We start from the raw sequence: 25,851 nt of genomic DNA on the forward strand, positions 1-25,851 counted from the left end.
CTAAACTTCAAAAATACTATCACGTCTGTAATAGTATCCGATATTAGACCACTTTACACTGTTGAGTAGAGAAGAAGGGAAGAACGTATCCGACGGTAGGTATTACGTGCTCTTCAAAACGATATCACAGAATACTGTGACGATATACATGGTGTACCGTAAATATTGTCATAGATGTACGTATAAGTCAATGTGAGCTAGTTATATATTATTTGTGTATGTCTCTATATGTATATTGTAAGTGTACGTAAATAAATAAATAAATATTACGACATATTCTGCAGGATGATAGCCAACTAAAATAACGCAATATATGTTTTTTTTTTCCCAAAATTTTACGGTTTCTAAGTTATATTATTTTTTCTATAAAATAGAAAAATCGCTACCTTCAGTTCCATTTAGTCGTACTATATGCTGAAAAAATAAATTATTATGTACCACTTTGAATAATACATTTTTTTTTCAATGTGACCGTTAAAAATAAGTACAAAAAAATCGTTAAACTTTAAAAAAGTAATTAGTCCCGTTTATTTGGAAAAAACTTACTTTACAATACTTATTTAAGTAATTTTGTAGGCACATAGTACGGCTAAATTGCACTGAAGGTAGTAATTTGTGTATGTAGAGTATGTCGTACAATTTATGGGACGCCCTGTATAAATCAACACCATAACTTTTCAAACTACTATATCAACACAACGTCGTGTTTCATACGACATAATGTTAAGAAAATTGTAAGTATGTGTTAACTTACGTATGATGATATCCCTTGCTACCAGTGTGAAGTCGAGGCATGTGGCAAGTACTTATTTATAATTAAAGATTAATCTCACCATAAGTGATCGTTGAACAGTGTTGTGGTAAAGCCATTGTTGCGTTTAACAATTAGTGGTATGCAGGCGCGCGGCGGGACAATGGGCCGACATTGGGCACACCTTGACCCAAGCACGAGGTACGTATGTCAGTAACCATTGCTTAAAGTGTTTACTTCACAAAGACAAATTTTTATACATTTATTTCAGCCGTGATAGCCCAGTGGATATGACATCTGTATCCGAATCCGAATCGGAGGGCGTCTCAAACGGTAAAGAAAGAACATCGTGAGGAAACCTGCATACCTGAAAATTTTCATAATTCTCTACGTATATGAAGTCTGCCAATCCGCATTGGGCTAGGCGTGGTGGCGTGAGCCGAAAATGGGTTGCTAATGATGAAGTGATAGAGGCTCCTTAATGGAACCTCAGCTGCGTCAGGGGGGGGGGGGGGACTTAGGGCCAGTTTCAGCATCTTTTGATAAGTTTCGGACAGTTTGTCATTATTATTATTATTTGATCATAAGCTTTGTCACTTTCTTTCCAAAAAAAAACTTGACACATGTCTGTAATTACAAGTTAACTGTGTAACGTACATTTTTATACAGGAGTTGTATAATAACAGAATTACGAGTAGACTAGTATTCAGAGGGAAGTTTTTGAGGACGCGGTTTTTAATAGATAGCTGAATTTGACTGAAGATTGATGTACTTACTATAAAGTTTGTTTTTTATCATGTAGATTGTAGGTATACATATTTTTTATTGCAATTTTTTAATAAAGAAACCAACACGAAATCTCTAATCTCAAGTATTATTTTCATTATCGGGCTATATGATCCATAAAATTGTATCCAACAATGCAACGTAAATTCAACTTAACAACTCAAGACTTAAAATTCATAATCGCTTGTTAATGTACATGCAAGAAACAGTACGCTGTAATATTTTAATTCGGACTCTAACTTAGTGTAAATAAGGTTGTTATTTAATTGTTTTGTAGTAAATAAAAGAGCATTACACGAGTCAATTAGACGGTTTTCCCTGCGCTTTCTCCAGCGCCGGCCCGTGCGTGACGAGTCGGGGTAATGTGAGAACAGCTGTAGGTGGAACTTAATACTGTGCAACTATCGTCTGTCCTGCGACTATACCTACCACTAGACTTACTTAGTAAACGAACCAGAGAAGCTAACTCTAATAGTAGCTAGGGTGGGATTTTCACTTTTCTCTTCGAAAACTTTCTCATCTTTTCATTAAATCACACTAGCATCCAATCCCCAAAACCTAAATTTTATTAAAACGTTTGTTTTTCATCAAATAAGAGATATTTTTTTTACATTGATATTTTTGTTTCATTTTCATTTTGGTTTTCGTTTAATACAAATAAATGAAACAACGTATTGCGTACATACGTTGCTCCAAATTATAAGTGGGTATTCCACTATAAAAGCCACCTACCATAATTAGTTTAGATTAATTAAAAAAGACAATAGTTTTTGTCAATCCCAATTTCCCTTGATTTATTTTGAACCATGAAACAGAATTATTCAGTTTTCAAGCATCAAAATTTAAGAGAACTAAAAATGTATTTATCTGAAACTAAACCATACAAGTAAACGTTTACTCGTAAATTATCAAGTTAAATTAAACAAAGACATGAAGTAATACTGTGCACGGTAAAAAAATTAACCTCAATTTTTGGCGGTACAGTTACAGATTTTAACTTTAAGCAATAATATCTATGACACTGATAACAAAGATTTTTAATTACAGATAAGGAGGCTGTCAGACAAATTGCTAAACGTAGTGTTTCCAACAGTTGTTTCTGTAAGCGCAGAATTTGATTACAATTTTTGTGTAATTTTTACTAAGTGTTACAATAAAATGTTTATAATGCAACTTTTATTATACAATTGTTTAAAATTCTTTATCGTGATACAATAACAATTGCATTCGATTCTATTGATAGATTCAACTGATTATCAATTTCAACTGTTCCACTAAGACGGAATTGTTTCACCCGCCTGTCTGTCTGTGGGTACTAAGGGGCTTTGACTTTAGTAATAGGTACTTTTAAAGTATTTTCATACAAATATTACATTTAACCAAAGACCACTACTACTTTGAAGTTCATAAGGCTGCGATGTATACACCTTTGTCCTTCCCAATTTTATAAAAACTAAAAGATAGCCTTTGGTCCTAAAGTTCCTGCGGTAGGTCTTTGCCTACGAAAGGCAACTATGTAGTTCCCAAAGGTTCTTTGGAAGAGGTAGCAGCTAAATATGGTCAGTTTATATAAAACAACAAAGGTTGTCTATCACAAGGTCTCAGTCCATAAGTATTTCTTCAAACAATATCCTATTCGAAAATGTCAACTTAACTATCACGGCATCTAAGCAGTTATACCTAATGTTAAAACTAAACCTCGTAAAGGTATATCACGGACCAGCTAACCTTTTTAAAACCATAAAAAATAATCAATAATGAACCTTATTTTAATTGTAATAAGAGTTTATACATAATTGCACCTTGTAGTTCCAACACAGATTGTATCTTCGAGGTTATTCGAAGGAAGACATAAACGCAGTCTGTTTGGTATTGCAACCGACGTAGTACCTGTTAGTTATGTAATGTAATACACTAACAGAAAAATTACATTTAATTTAATGTTTAATTACTGTATAAAATAACCATTGAATACTTTAAACTATAAAATATGTAATAATCTCCGGAAATATAATATAAAATGTTATATTTTTCCGTAATAAGTGTGTCTAAGTCCAGAGAACTTAGTCATTAAAACAGATAAATTGAAAACAACATCTTAATAATTCACCTTAGCCTTCGCGGGCGGAATGTTTAGTTTTCCGGCGGTTTTCTGCGTATTCAAAAATCTCAACAGTTTCAACTTTCCTTAAAATATTTTTCCTTTAAGGGAAAATTTATTATTTTACTGATGATTTTATGAATTACAAATAACTACTGTTTAATTTATTATGCGATGATAGCCAGATTTTCTCAAAAATACGTAACAATAATTACCATTTTGTATAGATTTTTCCTTAAGACCTTATTTTCCACCACGAATCGTAGCATCAATCTAAAAAACAAGTGCCCCCTACCGTTATATTGACCTTTACAAATTCTAATGAAGCAGGTAGGTATACCTACTGCTAGCATGCGTAGATTTCCTTATAATCGCCGATTTATACCGCAAAGTAAATAGCCTAGTACAAGAAAACCTTGAGGATGTGGATACGGTAAAATTTATCAACAAAACCGTTTCAAATAGATTTTTAAATGAAATGCAGGACTCTTTACGTGATATGCGATGAGCGACGCTTTCTGTGCAATGCTCCTCCTCCACTTTTGGCTATTGGCTATGGGAACGCTCTACCATGTATGATTGTGTAGCAGCCTTGACTATATCCGTCCGTCGTAGGATGAAGATTGGTTTCTGGATTGCCTTCGACTTGGTCCTGCACTACCAGAATTCTGATTTCTGGAGATATGGCCAAAGAAAGTTTCCGTAAAAGCACAGTCGAAAATCACACGCCACGTCTTTATTTATCTTTAGTTCCTTGAGAATGGAAATGTTGGTTCTGAACGTTGTCCAAGAAATCCTCAACAAACGTCTCCAACATTATTAGTAGGTAATGCTTATTTGAATACATAAGTAGGTAAGTAACTTCTCGAGAACACATATGAAAATATTGGTAGTCTTAGTTTTTCGTCGTTTTACTTACTTTAAGTATATAAGTACTTTCGTAGGTGAATAAAAATTAATAAGAAATATATTTTTCATCAAAAGTGGAAAATATATTCAATACAGACACTTTACGTTTTTTCCTAAAGATAGGATATATTTAAACTATTCAAAATCAGCATAATTGTTTTAGGAACCGAGCGTGACCGTTAACTAAAGGTTTCGCATTAGTTCGTTAACAGAAACTGTTAATTAATGAATTGAGACGTAATTATAACTGATCGATTAATTGACTTGTGAATAATACTAATTAGCAAACGACTTAGGTCATTGAACTCGCGAAAGTGTTTGTCGTGTAGTAACACAAAATGTGGGGCAATGAGTCATCAATACCGACATCTCGTCCTCTCTATATCTTGTTTGTTGATTTAGTCACCTTGGTTTTTGTAAACAGAAAGTGATAGTAAACATTTATGAAATTACAAATATATCGGTAAAAGAAACATGTACATTAATAATAATTTAATATATAATCTTAATTTTTTGTGTACATTTGTAAAATTAATTCAAATGTACAACTGACCACGACCGAAGCCCATCATCAGGATAACTTTTTAACCGACTTGAAAAAGGAAGAGGTTCTCAATTCGGTCGGTATTTTTTTTTTTTTTAGGACTTCGTACCCTAAAATGTAAAACAGAACCCTTATAGGATCACCATCTGTCGTCACCATTCCGTCCATCTATATCTGCCTGTTATCAGTCTCTTTTCTCAGGGACAAACACGTGGCCTACACACAATACACTGGCCTTTATGCCGTAGTAAAGAAGCTATAATATATAGAATTATTAGCAGCTCTTTATTCTGTGTTAAAGGCAACTTGAAAGCAGTCCATTCTATCCGTTGAAGCTGACATGAAGTATGACGATGTATCTTGAAACACGCTAAAGTCTGCAGCCCGGTATAGATCATGTCAGAAAACATTAGTTTCCGCCATATGTACCACTAAAGATGTGAAAGAACAGAGTAGAAAAGGCTAGGGTTACAGAATACAAAAGAGCTTTTGTTTCTATATGTGTATAGTACCTACCCACTCGTAGATAAGTATTTGGATCTATAATACAATATTTGTTAAAAAACTATAAGACATTCTTAGAGTAGGTACCTACTAGTATCTAAACAAAAATTCCATAATCCAAAATCACTTATACAATAACTTGAAAAAAAATACATGCAGCTGGTAAATTGATCGTACTCTTGGTTGATTTACGGAGACAAAAGTTTCCCGACGGCAAAGTTAAGTTTTCCCTAAACAAACTAGATGTACGAATATTGAGGCGACCAAAATGAAGATAGTCAATCGACAGAACTACCTACTATCTAAAGTTTATTATTTTATATATTTTTTGTATCTGATATAAAATTAAGCTACGCAGTAGGTAATATGCAGCATATTAAACCGTTCATTTAAACCAAATATTTTTGAATTGCAAAAAGGTAACCCGAATGCCTACACATTTCATAACTCGAAACAAGTTATGTCTACCACGCTGGCCGCTGTAGGAATCTAACTTAACAAGTTTCCATGTTTTTTGTTGCACATTTACAACATAGATCACATTATCTCGTTGTCACGGGAAGCTGTGACACTTTAGCCGGAGTAAGTTTTCAAACAGACTGACGGAGTAACATGAGATTTTGTGTCGAGTTAATGCATCAACTCCGATTTGAATATTAGGAGTTGACGGGCTGTGATGGCCCGATCATTTAATTAAATAAAGGCTGTCCTAAGGTTAGTTTAATTTACCTGCGTAACCGCATAAAATCCATTAGGTCGTTTATCAGTATAGGTACCTACTTTTACAATAAACCTCCAAAAAAACATACGTTTCAGGTACACATATTGCCTTCACGTATAGGTACGACAGATACCACTTAAAAGGAAGAAAATAATTTTTAATTTATTTATTTATTATGAATTAATTAAACATTAGAAATTAAACATTATTAAACATTAAGGAAGAAAATAATGTTTAATACTAGCAGACACCTGTGGATCCTTCCGCTTGGTAAACCCTTACCTACTCTTCTAAGAGTAAGGGTAGATTAGGGATAGGGTAGGGTAAGGGTAGGGGTAGGGTAGGGTTGAGTTCCTACTCATCCCCTGTATGGTACGGTAGCTGTAGAGTAGGGTAGGGTAGTAGAAGGGACGCGAATCACGCGGACGAATTCGCGGGCGTCCGCTTGTAATATTAATATAGATAAAGATAAAGGTAGTCTAGCGACATCATGATTACATAGTATTAAAATGTAGTCGCTTCATTTTATCCAACGGATTTTAATCCAGTTTTCAGACATGGAATGATTCAAGACTCCCCTAATATTAATCTCAACATGACGAAAAAAATCGCATACCTATTATTCTGTAGTCCTGTGTTAAATAAAAATTGCATCATCTTCCCGTTCCAAGTTATGAGTCGTGATTCATATCGAACCGTAATTGTGTTTTTATAACTTTCCACGTACCGTGCGCACAATGGAAATAGTATCATGTGCCGCTACGTGACTCGAAAACTACTTTTTGCCGCCATTACAAGTTGCTACAAAAATTTTTTACTCGCCGGATACAGCACGTAATATTTTTTTCTACTAAGTATTAAATTCAACTTTGATATCTGTATTGAATTTTTATTTTATAAATCTTGTCGTAGTGCTGGACCACCCCGTGCTCCGGAGAGCTTGTTAATCCGTTGGTCGGATTGTCTAGAGTTTAAGGTTAATTTAATAATAAAATCTTTTTAACAAAAAAATTCAACTGCCTTCAAAATCACAAAAATAAACTAAAAAGTGAAAAATAACATCGTGTACTAAGGCTGGAGGCGTATTTATTAAAGCCGTTTCTGAAAGAACCACGTGAAAGACTGAGAATGCTAAATCTTTATGATATAAACGGCTTGCGTTAATGCATCAGTGTTGCCACCGACTTCAAAGTGATCAGTAGGTAACACATACGATGTTATTTTTTGCTTTTTAGTTTATTTTTGAGATTGAAGTCGGTTGAATTTTTTGTTAAAAGATTTTATTTTTCTGTAAACATAGTGAACGAAAGCGCGACAGTGCGGGCAACTTCGTTATTTTCATTTTAAAACGGGGATAATATATAGCTCGATAAATGGGCTATCTAACACTGAAAGAATTTTTCAAATCGGACCAGTAGTTCCTGAGAGCAGCGCGTTCAATCAAATAAACAAACAAACAAACTCTTCAGCTTTATAATATTAGTATAGATTAGGAACGCGAAAGTAAATCTGTCTGTTACCTTTTCACGGCAATACCAATTAAGATGAATTTTCGTATAATGATAAATGGTACCTTGGAGCAAAACATAGGTACTTTTGACCCTAAAATAAAAATAAAAGGGGGTGAAATAGGAGTTGAAAGTTTGTATGGAAAGACCTTCATTTTTAGAGTACAGTTTTAAAAATTTGTTCGTAAATCATAAAAAAATACGAAATATAATATGATTCAAGAATTTTTAAAATTCAACCCCTAAAGTGGTAAAACGAAGCCGCGGGCGTTCGCATAATAAAGTACACTTATCTCATACATTTTGTACGTATTCGATCTGTAATTAAATTGTAATGAAATAAACAATCTTACAAGGCACACATTATCAATGCATCAAGTATATGATTACGTTACAATAATTACCTACATTATGAAAATTTCGAAACAAGCAACTGTGTAAATAAGCAATTGTTCAACTAGTTGACAAAATCGTCAATGCGGCTTTACCTAATCTCGCGCACGCTAAGGCCAGTGAAAACGTTCCCATGTGAGGTATTGTTCTGCGGAGGAAATACCGTATCCACTGTACACTCGTGCATTGTATTGTGATAGCCAAGTGATACCATACGACACTGACTAATTATATCTCGTGTAAGTAGCCTAAGTAATTATTTAGTAGATTCATTATTATGCTTGATTACCTTTTTAGTTGGCAATGCTTCAATATGGAGGTTCTTTATTAGATTCCCAGTTCGAGTCAATTTAGGATATTATATTTCCTAAAGTGTTATAGACCGTGGCTAGTTACCACCAGGCAAAGAAGTGCCACGATAGCGTTCCGGTATGTTGCCGTATAGAAACCGTCAGAGGTGTGGGTAGAATAAACTATCATCTCTTTCAAATAAGCCTGCTAGCATCGTAGACTGCATCTTCACGAGATCACAGCCAAGGGCTACCTTGTACAAAATCTATAATTCGTGGTTCGACTACGATTGTTGAGATCTAGAGTTCGAGTACCACGTCACGAGCTAATAATGTAAAATATTTCGCTTCGTCGATGTACCATCCCATAAGAGTGAGGGAATAGAGAGTACCAACATACTTTTAAAATTTTAGAGTACCTCTACATATAATGACGATATAGGTACCTACTGTTAACTATTATTGTTGAGAATACAGTTTTTTTTTATATTATTTAATTTAGTTTTATTTTTTTATATTGTTTGGCTTGCGCTTGACTACAATCATGTCTGATGGAAAGCAATGATGAGGTCTTATATGAAGCGAACTTGCCTAGAAGATGCCTATTCAGTCTTGCCTTGAAGGTGCTCAAATTGTAGGGTGTCAGACGCCAGAAGGGCATTCCACATCTTAGGAGTTCTCATTGATGTAAAACGTTTCGTGCGGGTTGCCTGGACGTCGACAACAAAGGATAGGTACCTTTCACGGCGTCTCGCTGTTCTGTAGTAAAATGTCGTAAAAAAAAGTACATAGTAAATTAATTAACATCTATGCTTTCATCGTCACTCGATGTCTCTTGTGGATTTAGTGTGGTGTTAATTAATTTTCGACGTTAAACAGTTTAATTTGATTACACCGTTCCAAATGCCTGACTAAGTAGGCGGGTATATGACTACAAATGGCATAACATTTATTCTCGCCTAAGTTAAGCGGAGGCTCGTTATGTAACACGAAACAACCTTTTGATTTCTACTTTCACTCCAAGGTTAATAACTTGAATTGAGTACGTTTACTTTTCTGTAAGCTAAGCCACTTTGGTTCAATTTTGTATCCTTGTTGTCTCTTTTGTATCCTTTTTAGGGCTCCATACCTCAAAAGGTAAAAAATGGAACCCTTAAAGGATCATTTGTTGTCTGTCTGTCAGTCTGACATAAGACATACATGTAGGTATATCTCGGAAATACGTGGAGGAGTGGAAATTAGAATTATAACCTCGGTCTACGGTCTCTTGAAACAGTGAAAAACCAAACTTCTAAGTTAACGTAAGAAAATGATATAGCCGTTTGTGCCATAAAAAACATACATTTCGACACTCTCAAGGAAATCTAAATTTATTCACTTCCCGTTAACCTAGAAGCTAGAACTATGAAATTTGGCGAGTAATACCACCCCATATTCATAAACATTGATAAAGATTTAAATCTCAATTTTCTTTAGAATAAAGTGGATCTAATCACAACTGTTTAAAGTTCAATTTAAAGAAATTTGAGGTTTAGGTGAATCCTGCTTGAGCTTTATATTATGTGAATTATACTAAGGGGCTAAGAGCTTCAAGCTTACTTAAGACAGGTAGGCGATAATGTGTACAATACATCAATCCATTTTCATTTTCATTCCACATTATAATATCTTACAAAAAGAGATACATACCGTTCCGCTGCTCGGCCACCGTTTCGGCTTAAAAACAGCATGTTGCGTAAATGAACGTATCGCATCGCAATCAAAACTAGCCTTTGTTACCATTGGATAAGGGCTCTAAAATATTATAATGTTTTGTTAAGGATTCTCTGGGAGCATCCACACTTATTCGGAATGCATTATAGGGAAGTTATTATCTCCCACAATCTCATTCTTACTCTTTATACCTTAACTAAGACCACATAATTTACATACACAAAAATGCAGAGGCGGTTTTTATAGAAACTTGATTTAAAGGAGAGAGTTTTTAGCTATATAGGTACGAAGAAGATCTGTTAAGGCAATCCGGAGATATTAAAATATTTATAATAAGAATTTCTAATAAAAGTATTATTGATTGTTAGGTATTTTTCTAAAGTAATAGGTACTTTATTTACCAGCAGCTTTTAGAAACATTGGGTGGCGGGGAGGTGAAACTTTGTGTTATTAATTTATTATTAGAACATCATTTGTCTTTTCGTCAGAAAATTCATAGATCCAACATCAAACGGTCCAAAACCGCTTTCCATTTAAATTGTCTAGTATTTTTTTTAACATGGTCACGTTATCGAGATTTACAATTACTAACGAAATCATTTTTATATGTTTAAAAGAGAGAAAATAAAGATAATAACAGCTGATTGTTCATGCTAAGACGTCATACACTCCGTGCGTATAAGTGTGTACGCGCCCGGCGTGTTCAGTTACGAGCGGCGGTTACATGAGCCTACGCTTTTGTAATTAGTAAGGTTTCGATTACGGCGCGTATTGTTATTTGGTAATATCCTTTATTATACACACATTATACACACGCGTCCCTGAGCCGAAGAGAGCGTGTTGACCCTCAGATACTGCAGCTTCGTACAAATGCATGTTTTATGTTTATCGGAGATGAGATGTTACAACATTTTTAAATTACTTTTATGACGTTTTACAGTAAGAGCCTGTGAAGGTCACACAATTTTTATAAAAGCTGAAAGATTGTTAGCCCAATGTTTCTACCATAGGTAAGTACGGTTGGCAAGTATCAAGTTTGGACACAGAATGCATATTATGTACAAGGCACTATGGCGGTTTAAGGATTAGGATAAAGCAGGTTACAAAGCGTATACCTACTTAAAATAATAACTTAATCAAATTAAATATAATCTAAACATAATTATTGTTATAAATTGTTATATTCACAATTCCTCAACCGATTTCAAAAATGTATGCACCAATAAAGTAGGTAAATAACACAGAACATTAATTAAATACTCATTGAATCTATTTCAATGGTAAATTGTAATTTACCGAGGTTTTCCACACCAATACAATCCACACCACTTTTAGATACTAGTAGTTACTTTTGACGCATTTTTAACACGAATATACTAGCAACGCCCCCAGTGCCCGCTCGCCTTGAGTGGCTATTGTTACACAGATGTGGGCGATGAACTTGGAAGCGCGTATGAAGCGTGTGCAAATATTTCTGTACCCGAGTGTACCTACTGACTCAACATCAAATTCATGTATTAAAAGCAGACCAGTATTCTATAGTAACAAAAAACAACGTATCTTGCACTGTTACTAATCTAATAAGAATTCGATGCAAAAACAAGTAATGAAAAATTTACATTCATAGAGCACTACTAATCAACAAGGTCAGTGAAATATTGTACTACTACGAGTAGCTTTGAAAACGTTACTATTATTGTAAAAAAATATCGAGGTACATTTTGCTAATAGCGCTCTCATCTAGCTGAATGCGTAAAAGACCAGCGTGGTGGGTCTAAACTCCATATATCCCTGCTATGATGTGGAAAGCCTGCTTCTGTAGTAGGGATGTAAAAAGAGGCTAATAATATAAAAAAATAGAAAAGAAGTAGGAGTACTAGAAGTAAAAGTTATACCTAATATTAAGAGTAGTGAACAACACACTAAAATTAGAGGTAGGAAAATCAGGCCCTGGGCTTTATAAGTTCCAGGTAGCTATGAGAAGTAAATATAGCGACTGATGATAAAAAAAATTCACAGCTTCATCTCAAAGACAATAGGTACAAAATAACTGGTTGACTCGGCAAACGTTGTTCTGCCATTTATATTTCTTTAAAAAAAAAACAAAAATCGATTACAAAATAGCGGGTGCCTACATTCATAAAAATCAAGGTTACAAACCTTCTGACATGAAAATTTTATGAGTAAGACATATATTTAGAAGAGATTTATACTCGAACGGTTGAAGGATCTAGTCTAGCCTCTTGAAAGTCAACTTTCAAAACCTCCATGAATCAAACTCAGTAGTTGCCTACCGAACGTACCTCCTTACTTATAGTGGAAAGTTTCAGTTTTTATAAAATGGCAAATATCTGGCTATCTTAGCTCTAGCACATGTGATTGTGTTTTTGCGCTAAAATTCAAGGGCATACATTAGTAACGGACGCGCTCTCGAGTTTGACGCAACTTTCTTCTGACAGGCGTAACAAATCGTTTAAGGCTTCGTAGGAAGGCCGCGGACTCCCTTCACGATGCGAACTTGATGATTGATAGCTTGGAAACGTAAAATATTTCAACTTGGGCGAACAATGTTTGTTTTTAGAACGATCACTATCAGTTATTAATGATACTGATTCCGAGACAAGGGGGTGTAATAAGATTGTTAACTAAAGACTGCACGTACCGATTTTATAAAATAATAAATTCCTTCTCCAATCTAGGGCCTGTAGCTAAGTGACAGGTCGATTCTCTTTCTACAAACGCTAACGCCTCGAAAACTAAAATAAACTATGGGAATGACAGATACGATAACTTGATCACGCGACCTGTCGTTAACTCCTATACATTTATTTTTAAAATTCGTCTATCAATCTCTCCTCTATTGTAAAGAGGCATGGCTATAGGCCCAGGTTCGCAATGAATCCTCAGGGTAGACAGTGAATTTATGAATTTCACCCCACTGTGTATCTTCACCAACTAACCAACTCCGGTATTTGTGTTGAGAATTTCTTAGAAAAAGAAAGGATCTTATTATAAACCGACCGAAAACTCCAACCCAGAACTTTGACGGTACCGATTGAGGTTTTCTTAATTGGTCCAGGTTTGACGAGTGGGAGGCTTCGGCCGTGGCTAGTTACCACCCTACCGACAAAGACGTACCGCCAAGCGATTTAACGTTCCGGTACGGTGTCGTGTAGAAATCTAAAGGGATTTTTATCCTCCTCCTAGTTAGCCCGCTTCCATCTAAGATTGCATCATCACTTACCAGCAGGTGAGATTGTAGTCAAGGACTAACCCACTGGAGGATCTAGGTTGTTGATCTATTAGGTATTACACTGTTGTAATTAACAACAAATCTTAATCAGGATAACAATTAGTGTAAAAAAAAATATTACACTGATTTGGACACTTTTTCCGCGCAAAATCCAAGCAATATGCAATGCTAACCGCAAAACCGCGGAATATGACAAATGTGACATATGTGGGTACAGTCAGCGACATAACGCATTATGTAACTCACTAGTACGATAACAATAGAATTGTAAGTATAGGAAAAAAGCAATATATTACAATGGATTTGTTTTCAGTTGGTATAGCGAATTTTCCTCATGCAAATGAAGTGCAAATTTTATGGATTTTTTTATGTATTTTCGCATTATCATAATAAAACTGGCATAAAGCGAAGAAAATTCTAGAAAACATACCTATTGTGTAGTAGGTTGTATAGGTGTTTCATAACATATTTTTTATTAGTCACGAAAGATTTTTTGTACCTACCTCTGACTAGAAATATTCTTGACGATAATATCGTTGCATTGGCGTTAATTTTAAATAATTATCATCAGTAGCAGCCTTTTACAATGACCCACTAAAGGGCCTAGTCAAGTGACCCGTCGATTCTCTTTCTACAATCGTTATCGATACGTGACCAAGTCATCGAACAGATCTATCATTTCCATACATTTTTTTTAGTTTTTAAAGCGTTAGCATTTGTAGAAAGATAATCGATGTATCACTTGGCTACAGGCCCAGTTGTTCCTATATGATATTAGGTATAGGGGATATTATGAAGCTAGACCGACCACACTGCTCCAATAGGGGCTGCCGGGGTTAATGTAATATTAATAATAACCACTAATAATAGCCACTTTCATGCGAGTATGTAACCAACTGAGAATTTTTACTGAAAATTTAGAAAAAAGAAAAGCTCAGTATTACATAGCCTAACCCTTCTCCTAGGACCTCGTGATCCAAAGCCAAATACGCTAACCACTGTGCCAGCGAGGTCGGTAAGAGCAAAGTAGTGCGAAAACACAAGTCAAGGAAATCTGATCAAACCGAGTCCACAAGATAGTATCTCAACTTGCCAGCATATCATTACGGAGCACTTCCTAGAACAAGTTGAGCTAACAAACTGCGTTAGTAGTAAAGTCTAGTTTGCCTACAACATGCATCAGAAAGTTGACATTCCGTATTCAGCGTTGTCCATATTTTACACGGTCGCTGCTTGTAGTTATAGCATAGTCGAAGAGCCGTAGCAAGTAAATGTTGCTAAAAAGCATGTCATCTATACTTATAATAAACAAGCGGACGCCCGCAATTTCGTCCACGTGGAATTTAGTTTTTCACAAATCCCTCGGGAACCATGGATTTTTCCGGGCTAGAAAGTAGCATATGTGTTAATCCATGCTAAAATATAGCTCAATACCAAATTTCAGCTAATCGTTCAGGTTCAGTAGTCGAGGCGTGAAAGAGTAACAAACATTGATATCGCAAATCTCAGGACACCATGGATTTTTTCGGGATAAAAAGTAGCCCTTGTCCTTTGTTACTAATCCAGAGTAAAATCTATATCCATTCCAAATTTCAGCCTAATAGCTTCAGTGGTAGAGGAGTTAAAGAGTAACAAACATCCATATAAACTTTCGCGTTTATAATATTAGTAGGATCTGTAGAGAGGTCAAATCTGAACATGAAATATATTTCCAAAATAAATATCAGGGGGTGATTGGTGATCGATACTGACGCCAAAAATGCAATCAGTGAAATTGTTTGTCTGTCTGTCTGTATGATCGATAAAGAAACAAAAACTACTCGACGGATTTTAACGAAACTTGGTACAATTATTGTTCATACTCCTGGGCAGGTTATAGTATAGAATATCAATAGAAGCAGAGCAGTGAAATGTTGGGATAACGGGAGTAGTTACTCCATTTTTAGAGCGATACTACTATAAGGGCTGGATTAAAGAGGTCTAAGGGCGGACGAATTTGCGGGCGTCCGCTAGTGTTAAATATAGCCAAAATGCTGCGTGATTGTTGATTCGATGAAATTCATGTAATAGCCTGCAGATTTTATGACGTTCCGGAACATCGTGCGTCAAGCTGGACAATAGAAGATTTTAGAAATCAGCGGTAACGTAAGGGCATTACTCCGCGCGCACTTCTCTTCCAACCACAGTGCCTCAACGTAGAAGTCCACTAATCCGCATCGTACGTATCAGACGGATCGCATCAAATGTATTTTGTTTTGCAAAGGCAACATTTCTATTATTAATTTACTAATACTAGCAACTTCCTACCTATGTACTCAATGTTTCAGACATGTTACGATGTCTCTTGCTCTACGCAACACATTACAGCTTTACAATTATTTCAATTAATGCAATATATATTCTATTCCAATATATTTAAGATCTAAATTATATTTCAGTCACTTTTATACAATAGGCACGCATTGTTCGCGATACGCAAGTGCGTTACTTTACCGTCTATGACACCGAGATTTTTTAATAAGTATAGAAGTGTTGCGTGCTTGTTTATTATTGATATTAAACAAAGTAATTGCCTGGCGTTCGTGGTATATACAGATTTGCATGTTGATGCATCAAAGATGCTTGAAAAATGGTATCATATCATGTAACGCCATCTCATTTAAAATAGTTCAATATAAGTTTTTCACAACTTCTATACAGCCATACGAAGAATTTTAAGAAGACATATGAGATAATAGTTAATCAAAGGTTATGTGTGTAACAAGGTGGCGTTACAATTAAAATAAGTATAAAATATGTTTCCCTCGTTTATTGATTCTGGGGTAGTTCTCAATGGAAGGGAGGTAAATGAATTCAATAAAAATGTATACAAATATATGATTCAAACCAAACTGTCTAGCCAAACGGGCTAGTTTTTACCCTGGAAAGTTCCCTTTCCCGTGAGAATACGGCGATAAAATATAGCCTGTTTCTCGCTGTAGGTTTCTATTGGTGAAGTAGATAACTATTAAAATCATTTTAGTGCTTCAGACTTAGCGTTACAAACAAACAAAGTTAACTACTATTGCAATTATAATACGTGGGTAGGTAAATGAGTAGCGGTGCCGTATGACTCGTCTATTTACAAAACGTCACAGCACCAAAAATGCTAATGTTCCCACACCAGCACGCCGAGCAGCCATTACACAAGCAACGCGTAACACACTACCAGTAAGGTCGACGCTTCGTTTTCACAATCGCCTAAAAACGTTTAACATGCTTCCACGTCGATTCCTGTTTAGTTTTTATTACTTTAGTATTAGGAACAGTATGAAGTAAGTGAAAGTCTTGATGTTTTGTAAAGGAAACTTGGAATGGACATATTGCTGTATTTGTCTGCACCGATGGACGTCGACCGCTAAATATAGACAGGGCCTGAGTTCTAGACTGCTAGCTGGCCTAGGCTTAACAATGCCTACCGCCTTGGCAATCTATATCTACTTAATATTAAAAAGCTGAAAAGTTTGTTTGTTTGAACGCGCTAATCTCAGGAACTACTGATCCGATTTGAAAAATTCTTTCAGTGTTAGATAGCCCATTTATCGAGGAAGGCTATAGGCTATATATATTATTTTCCCGTTCCCGGTATTCCTACGGGAACGGGAACCCAGCGGACGAAACCAAGCGGCGTCAGCTAGTTACTGTATATACTAAGCATTTTGAAAAACCGTCATTACACAATCTATCCTATCGCTATACCTATAACCCCTTGAACAGTCCTATGGGTTATCACTATCCATTGGTTATAGAGCTTGACCTCACTACGCTGTTCCAATGCACCTAGGAGGGACTTAGGATAATAATCTATACCCATGATAATATGACAAAGATGTAATTCGTTGCAGGGGGTAATCTCTGGATGAATCGATTTTGAAAATTCTTTTAAGCACCACTAGAAAGCCAAGTTACTTGTTAGTGTCGTGGCTATATTTTAGCCCCCTATTCTCAAGGGAACGGGAACTACGAGGGTAAAACCGTGGCGTGTCTGCTAGTGTTTAATATTGTAACGATCACGGATCAGATGTTGTAACTGGGTCGTCTGCTTAACGTGCTTTCCCAGGCATGGGGATGTAACACCCGTAACTCAAAGCTGAGATTTTTTAATGTAGATAGGCAAATCGAGAATCTTCTCCTTTCTCGAAGTTGATTAAAAAGGTAATTTATTAAAAGTCCGCCAATTTAAATATTGCTTATCTATTATAAATCTATTTTTTTACAATATACTTTAGGCATGTATGCAAATTGCAAGTACATACTTATTAGAATTATTGTAACTAGGTATATTTTGAGGAATTTTCACGATTCGTGTGGTTTTATACAGTACCACAAATATTATCAAGAAATCTGATAAAAAGGCAATATTGATAACATGATTCACTCTGCAAACACCAAAATGAGCCTTCGCTAATGGTTTCGCTAATTTTTTTTATCGTCATCTAACTTACTTATCTAACTACTAAACTTTAATAGTTATTTAAAAGTTTTACATGACAAGAGATTGAGCTTAAAAATGTGAAAGGTCCCAAAAACCAAGCACAGGCTTTTTAATTAATTCAAGATTAACATGAATACCTTAAAAGATAACATAATTCACCTTAAGCAATACTTTTTACCAAAAAAATTGTTGTAGCACGTTATTTTTAAGAACATGTACAAACAGAGAAAACAAACAAAAACAGGTTAGATGACAAACGCCAAACATTATTGATATCCGAATACATTTGTTGATGATGATTTATAAAATCACCAGAATTAACATTAACATGGGATGTAAACAAGATCAAAGATCAACCTGTAGGCGTACAATTATTCATCAACCTATTTTACTTCAAAACTAATAGTTTAATGAGCAACTAAGTTTGTCTGTCTGTGTTACCTTCTCACAAATAAACCGCTGAACCGATTTTGAAGGATTTTGGTAGAGAGTTAAATGGGCCCGCCTGGAAGAACATAGGCTACTTTTTGTCGCGAAAATAAAAATTGAAGTTCATGAAATATTTTATCTAGAATATCTCCTCCTCTATAATCTTAAAAAAATAAGTAAGTCAGTACAGTAGTTTGTTAAATATACGAGTAACATTTTCAGACAGTTACAATATTAATAATAATTTTAATATAAATAATTTTAAAGAAGATTCACCATTAAGGCAATTCAAATACTTAAAGGTAGATTTCATTAAGGCTATTTTACTATATTTCCTGCTGCCCGAAACAATGATCTGGTACCTACTCATATTAAACCATTGGCGTAAGTTCTTGAGCCAAGATGTACGTCTACAACCAGATTAATGATTGCTAACCTCCGATAGACGATGGCACTAACAGATAGAAGAAGCTGGGACGATTTTCGATTTCATGATGAACATTCCAGGAAACAAGAGAACTTGGAATAACAAAATTATTAATCCTCGCTCTATTTTTTGTATTTACTGTATTAACAACAAAAGCTTAATTAAACGATTTAAGAGAGTTTTTTTTTTGTACTAACGGTTCTGGTGCAAACGTCGTACCATAAACACTCTATAAATCTTTTAACTACGCATAATTCTCGATATCGACTCAAATATGTCATAAAAAACACATAATACAAACGTTAATTACCTTGAAATACCTCACCGCACACAAATACTCAACCTACTCGACAAAACATCCTACCTGCCGAATGATTTGTGACGATCGAGATGTGCGCATCCTAATCAGAGGTGTAAACAAAGTATGTTACACTAGTGGACGCCACGCGGCTTCACCCACGTGTTTCCCGTTCCCGAGTGAACACGAGGATAAAATATAGCCTGTGTTGATCGCTGATAATGTAACTTTTCACTGGGTAACGGATTTTAAAAATAGATTTAGAGTTTAGCGTGAAACCAAAGCATTTATAACATTAGTTAGGATTGGATTTTTTTGCCATATCTTTTAAGTATGACTAATACAACTAGTCGGGAAAAACTGTATTAGAAGTGAGTACGACAATAGACCAACAGGGCGGGGATCGAACCACCACCACCACTCCTTGGTGAGGAGTCCGACCGCTCTTACCGTTGAGCTATTGAATGAATTATGGTCTTCTAATTGCCTTTCTGACAACTCGTTATCTACGTTGTTCTACTACCGAATTATTATCCTGATGGTATGCGGAAGACTATTGACCATCATTTCGCAAGGTATGCAAGGGACGTCCTATAAAACTCCGCCCTGTGTCCATCAATGTAATGGTGTATGTGTTAAACCTCATGGTCATGTGTAGGTATATATACTCGTATTTACACCGACAACCATACTTCTTAGACCGGGAAATAGCAATGCTGCTAGGTGGTTGAAATAACCATGGCGGTATTGCTTTCCTTGTCGACTGGATAGCTTTCCAGGGTTTTCTACTCTTAGAAGAAAGAAAATAGACTAACCAGTTAGGCATTTAGCAAGTACCTACTCTAAGAACTCTCAAAGGCAACACATTCAACAGGTACTTATGTCAGGCACTGACGATCAAGTAATCTCACATGCCTGCAGCGCTAACAGCTTGACATCCGATAAAACCTATCGTGTGTTGGTCGCGATCGGCATGTGAGCTTACTTGATCGTCAGTGGCTGACATTACATAGCTTTCGTTCCTAGTTACTATTTATTAACCGCCTCGTTGTTCAGATATCAGTGCTCCTGATCAGCTATAAATCCTTTGATCCTTTATAGCCCTCCTGATGAGCTATAAAGCTCCTATGTTTGAATCCCAGGTCGATCTAGGAAAACATTGGATTTTCTTATTTTCCAGAAATTCACAATATGAGCCCAAAGTGACCATTTAATGGTGTCAAACTCCGTGTCTAGGAGTCATTCATCCTTTAACGTAGGTCCTTGATCTTGGAATCATCAAACATTAACGTTATTTATTACTTTAAGCCTGCAAGCAGCAGCTGCGTTGTAGAAGCTCCTAACCTTTCCTATAAGAGGTCTAACCTTACAATGGGCAACGCAGTGTTAATCGACCCCCGATAGACGACGACTTCGAAAGGGTTACATGGTAGGCCGCTCAGGTCCTTTGTATTTGGAAGTCCCTATGAAAGACCCATGTTCATCTGTGGACGACTTACATACAACAACAATGCAACAACTTACCGGCTAAAAGACTTTTGCCATCCTTCCTCTCGGCCAGGTCCTCCGCTTTGACATCCACATCCTCAGAGGAGCCATCGCACCTCACCAGCAGGACAACGCACACACACACGAACGTGATCCTCAGTAACTCCCGCATTGTCAACATACGCAACTATTTGTGCTCAACAACAGCCATGTTTCTGTATCACCAACTACATTTACCGATAACACGTACGAACCGAGCACAGCAGTCACATTTTCGCTTATTGCAACTCGCTACGCGTTTCCTTCAATGACATATGTAGTTATATACACGCAGACATTGTTTAGAAAACACACAACAATCACCACGTATGTATCACTCGCACTGTAAATAACACAATACTTCGAGGGTAGGAATAGAAACGGGTTGAAATATAGGAATAGTTTCGGGGATAACGTTTGCACGGAATGTTTTTCGATCGATTTTTTGGATGAAGTCGGAGCGTGTGGACGCGCGTCACCCGTCGTAGTCGCGAAGGTACTAGTCGGATGGAGGGGAGGCGATTTCCCACCGCTGCGCGCGCGCAAGCCTTCAATGGACGCGCGATGCACCGCTACACAACATCTACAGACTTGCCGACTTTTCAACATTAACGGCAGTTTACGCGCTTTTCAAGAGATTTCCAGTCTAGTCTTTATTAGAGCTGTATTCTTGTGATTATAACAACGAATATATGTTGCGATGACCTGTACCTTTGAGTCGAACAATTGCCAAATCAATTAAAAGCCCGTTTCTACTATCAATTTCGATTTATTAGAATTTTCATAAATATAACCCTAAGGAAAATATTACTTCTTATTACCTAATAGTTTACGTAGTACCATTACCAGGCATTTATGTTAGTTGAAAAAGGAAATTGAAACTAATCTCGTTAAAAATCTATAGTAGAAATTATGAAGGTTTCTGTTTTATAATTATTGAATTTCATACAAAAAGGGAATAGATATATTCTATCCATATCGTTTGGCTCTCTATTCTCAAAAATCAACGAGTTGGCACGTCTGTAAACTCCTAACAAAATGACCTCTTAGTTTCTAATGACCAGATAAGCTATCATAACCTGCGGCTAGTCATTAAGCTTCTGATAATGTACTGTTAGCGTCTTCGATAGCGCGGGACGATCCTAATCAGTCGCTGTTCTTCTTATGTTTAATTTTTCTTTTTTTAACCGACTTTTAAAAGGAGGCTGATCTGTATGTGTGTTCGATTTTAGTAGTAGGTAGGTAGTATAAAAAAAACACCATTTTTATTATTATTACTAGTTAGGCCTTGACTACAATCTCACTTGATGGTAAGTGGTAACTCAATGAAGGAAATTTATTTTCCCGTTTTTACTAATACTGAAGCCCCGCCCCTATTCGTCATAGCCATTGATGTGGAAGTCATAGCGTGTTAGATGTTAACTATAATAGGGCCTATGCTACTTCCTTATAATGTAGCTTTTTATTGGTGAAAGAATTTTTCAAATCAGCTCAGTAGGTTATTCGTTATATACAAAAATTCAAATCTTTCCTCATTATAATATTCGTATAATATTATAGTTAAATTATTTTACAATGAAATAGTTTATCACAACATAATATTATATTATCTTATCTTAAAACACTAATTGGGATGTGTTTGATGACTTAAGTCGTTTCTAAAAGAACCACATGAAAGAACACTTTCCGAGAAAACGAAATCATTTGAGTATTAACATCGAGAACTTGAATTAATACACCAGCTTGGCACCGCCTTCAAACTGATCAATAAGTAGAAAATCTTATAATGTTATTTTTCGCTTTTTAGTTATCTGCGTACGTTTGTTTTTGAAGGCGGTTGTATTAAAAAAAAACTATTTTTTATTTAATATAATTTTTCTATTATTTAAATTTTTTGTGTAAACATAATAAGCGTAAAAATTATTTCTTCTTAAAAAAAGAATTATCTAAATCTATTTACTCAGTAAAAAGTTATGCGTGTTCATACATAAAAATATACACATTGAATTGAGAACCTTCCTTTGTTTTATCGTTGAAAATTTCGTGTACACTAATGTACAACATAGATTTATATTACACAAAACAGCTGCAATAATCAGTTGTCAGTCATCAGCCAGGACTGTCTGTCTGGTCGCGATAAATTCAAAGACTACAATACAGAATGAACAGATTTTGATATAGTTTTCAGCAATATATAGGGTGATTCATAAGGCAGGTTCAAGTATATAAAATGTCATGGTATTGTTTAGTTTAAATACAACAATAATTGTCGAGTCGGAAAAAGTCAAGCAGCCTGGACTTTTTACCCTGACATTATCCCAAAATGGCCTGGCATTATGGTGTTGAGATCTTGATTTTGACTAAACAGCAATAAACTGTGATTCTAACTATATTACAAAGCTACAATAAATTATCACCTTCCCTCAATTCATCCTGTTTATATCTAATTAAATCTTTGATTATACTCTTCATATACTGAATTTTCTTTTTCATTCTCTTTTTCCCTTGCCACATGTGAATGAGTCTCCTCTTTCTATTGTCTGCAATAACTTCTAACCTGCGCACTTTGAGTTTTAATCTAACAACTTCTTCAGTGTCTGTAGGTTTTATGTCCACTATTGGTGTGTTGGATATTGTTGGTGTTGGAGTCTGACATATCTACAATAGAAGGAAATTTTTTTTTTATTTATTTATTTATTTTGATATTAGTCTAAAATGCAGAATAACAATAGTCTATTGTGCAGGAATCAAATAATTTCAAATTCATCTCTGTCTTCTTTCATCATTATCACCACATCAGCCTATGGACGTCCACCGCAGGTCACAGGTCTTCTAAAGGGACTTCTTAACATCGCAATCTGTAGCTCTCTCTGTTCATCTGGTGGGGGGTCAACCGACACTGCGTTTTCTAGTGCAGGGTTGCCGTTCCAGCACTTTGGGACCCCAATGTTTATATGGGCTCGACGAATTATGTGCCTACTCATTGTCAGCTTCATAACTCCTTGAGCTATTGTCTGGTATATTGTGGAGCTATTTGTGCTTTATTTTAATTACTTATGGATAAAATATTAACAAGCTATGTATCTATGAATTTTTATAAAAAAAAAGCTTTTGTAAGTGGTGTAATTTTCATATTGTAGGTAATGCCAAATCAATGCTTACAAAATCACTTAAATGCTTACAATTAACTGCAACCCCATGTTTTCATCATTATTTAAGGGTTATTTTGTATGAAATAATTAATAAAGCTGGCATACATACATGGGGATCTCGTGAATCCTACTAATATTATAAACGCGAAAGTTTGTATGGATGTTTGGATGTTTGTTACTCTTTAACGCAGCCACTACTGCACCAATTTGGCTGAAATTTGAAATGGAATTGATTTTACTCTGGATTTATACATAAGCTACCTACTTTTCATCTCGGAAAAATCCATGGTTCCCGAGGGATTTGTGAAAAACTAAATTTTCCCCCCCGCGTCCACTAGTATCATTATAATGACTATCAATGAGAAATATGTGATAGTATTGTATCTTTCATTGTTCATAGATATATTCTTGATTAGTTATATAATACTCCATATCCCATAATGGAGAAGTGTCATGGGACCGGGTACCATATCCCTTCCATAAATGGAAGTAGGATCTGAATTGGCAAGTATGTTAAAATAGGCTGCTAATGAAGTGAAACTCACAGATATATTAATAGTAGGTACAGCAGCTATGCACAGTCTCCGTAGTCCACTCTCTGTCAAGTAGAAGTCCTGGGCATTAAAATGTTCAGAGCAGACCACACTAGATGGTGTTGCCGACCATTTCTTATCTCGGTTCAAAGATATCTCCCACTGACGTTTTCTATCAGGATCACAAGGAAATCTGAAATAACTTACTCTAATAAATTTATTTTCACAAATGTAATAAATCATTATTGTATACCTTCTTGAATATACTCAAACGAATTTATAGCTTTGTATAATAGTACCTAGTCCTTGAGCTAAGCCGACGGTCTGCGGTTTAGCTCAGACATGGCTCAACTATAAGTGTTCCTTGTTGACTATGAAACACTAAAACCTGAATTTTAATCAGTTTTGAGAGAGTAAAATTGAAACTGAAGTTTACCCTTAGATATATCTTGAATGAATCTTAATATCAAAGCGAAAGGTTACTAAATACCAAAATACCAAGATACCTTATACCAAAGGCAATCCGCTTGACATACTAATTAAGGTGAAATTTGGCAGGGAGGTAGTTTACGCCTTATTACAGCTAGCAGACATCCCATAAGAACGAAATTTGAGACAGAGGCGGAATAAGAAGATCTAAGGACCGACGAAGTCGCGGGCATCCGCTAGTTCTAAATAATATGGTTATTCTCCATAGTCACCTGTGAAAAGTAATGCCGTCTATGTCCTTTTTTATTTTAACTGAATTGTTTTTACACCTTTCAACGGCACAATGAACCATTTTTCTGTACCCACAGTTAGTTCACTTAAATAGAAAGTTGGATCATTAGTTTAGTTTCTCTAAATTTTAAAATTACGCTAAATTTAAATTCATGAATATTGTTTTGTTTTGATTTATTGTAAACCACAAACGGCTAAAAAGATACAGACAGCTTACTTCATAGAAACTGCTTAGCACATTTGAGAAATTTGAATTTCATTCATAATTTTAAAATCATATAACCACAAATTTCATTCATAAATTTATCCTTTATCTCTCTCATACAAGGCAAATCTTCATTAAAAATCCCTTTGCCCTCTCTTTCTATTCTATGTATATGTAGAATGTGCCTACACGGCGGAAACGGAAATGCTTGTAGTAATTTGAAAATGGTTGGAAGGGGTCGTAGGTTTAGTCCGTAGTTAAATTGATTTGTGAAAGTAGGTTATGCCGTACTATTTGTGGTTATCCCATATAACCGCAAAATGTTACCGGTCTTCTGATATGCCGGTTTCGTTTATCTCGATTATTTATTTTGTTACTAGACTTTTTCTTTTGTATGATAAAAAAAAGGCAAAATCTTTTATTTATTTCTTTAATAAAAATGTAAACATTTCCATGCAGTAAAATACCAAATTGTACAGTTACAAAATTATATGACTACTTCACAAAATATATGACAGATGTCGCGTAATTAATGGATATAACGCATTTAAACTGGATGGAATGTGGTCACTGCTCTTTAGTAAAAAAAGTTCTGTCTCCTATAAAAATGCTT

General features: G+C 35.4%; 2 protein-coding genes across 2 annotated transcripts in view; both read right to left on the reverse strand.

Annotated features, from left to right (window-relative positions):
• Positions 1-21,124, reverse strand: part of LOC112045770 (uncharacterized) — a 128,821-nt gene extending 107,697 nt beyond the window's left edge. Inside the window, exon 1 of the mRNA XM_024082086.2 lies at positions 20,626-21,124. Coding sequence (XP_023937854.2) covers positions 20,626-20,770 — 145 coding nt within the window. The 5' untranslated portion in view covers positions 20,771-21,124. The remainder of the gene's footprint in view (positions 1-20,625) is intronic.
• Positions 21,125-22,561: 1,437 nt separating this feature from the next.
• Positions 22,562-25,196, reverse strand: LOC112045755 (THAP domain-containing protein 5). The gene is made up of 3 exons (XM_024082065.2): positions 25,015-25,196; positions 24,326-24,506; positions 22,562-23,286 (listed from the first exon to the last, which is right to left on the reverse strand). Exons 1-3 carry the CDS (start codon positions 25,092-25,094, stop codon positions 23,029-23,031), a joined length of 519 nt encoding a protein of 172 aa, XP_023937833.1. The 5' UTR covers positions 25,095-25,196; the 3' UTR covers positions 22,562-23,028.
• Between the last annotated feature and the right edge of the window lie 655 nt (positions 25,197-25,851).

The sequence above is a fragment of the Bicyclus anynana genome, chromosome 7 (genome assembly GCF_947172395.1).
Source record: "Bicyclus anynana chromosome 7, ilBicAnyn1.1, whole genome shotgun sequence".
In the NCBI taxonomy this organism is placed as follows: Eukaryota; Metazoa; Arthropoda; class Insecta; order Lepidoptera; family Nymphalidae; genus Bicyclus; species Bicyclus anynana.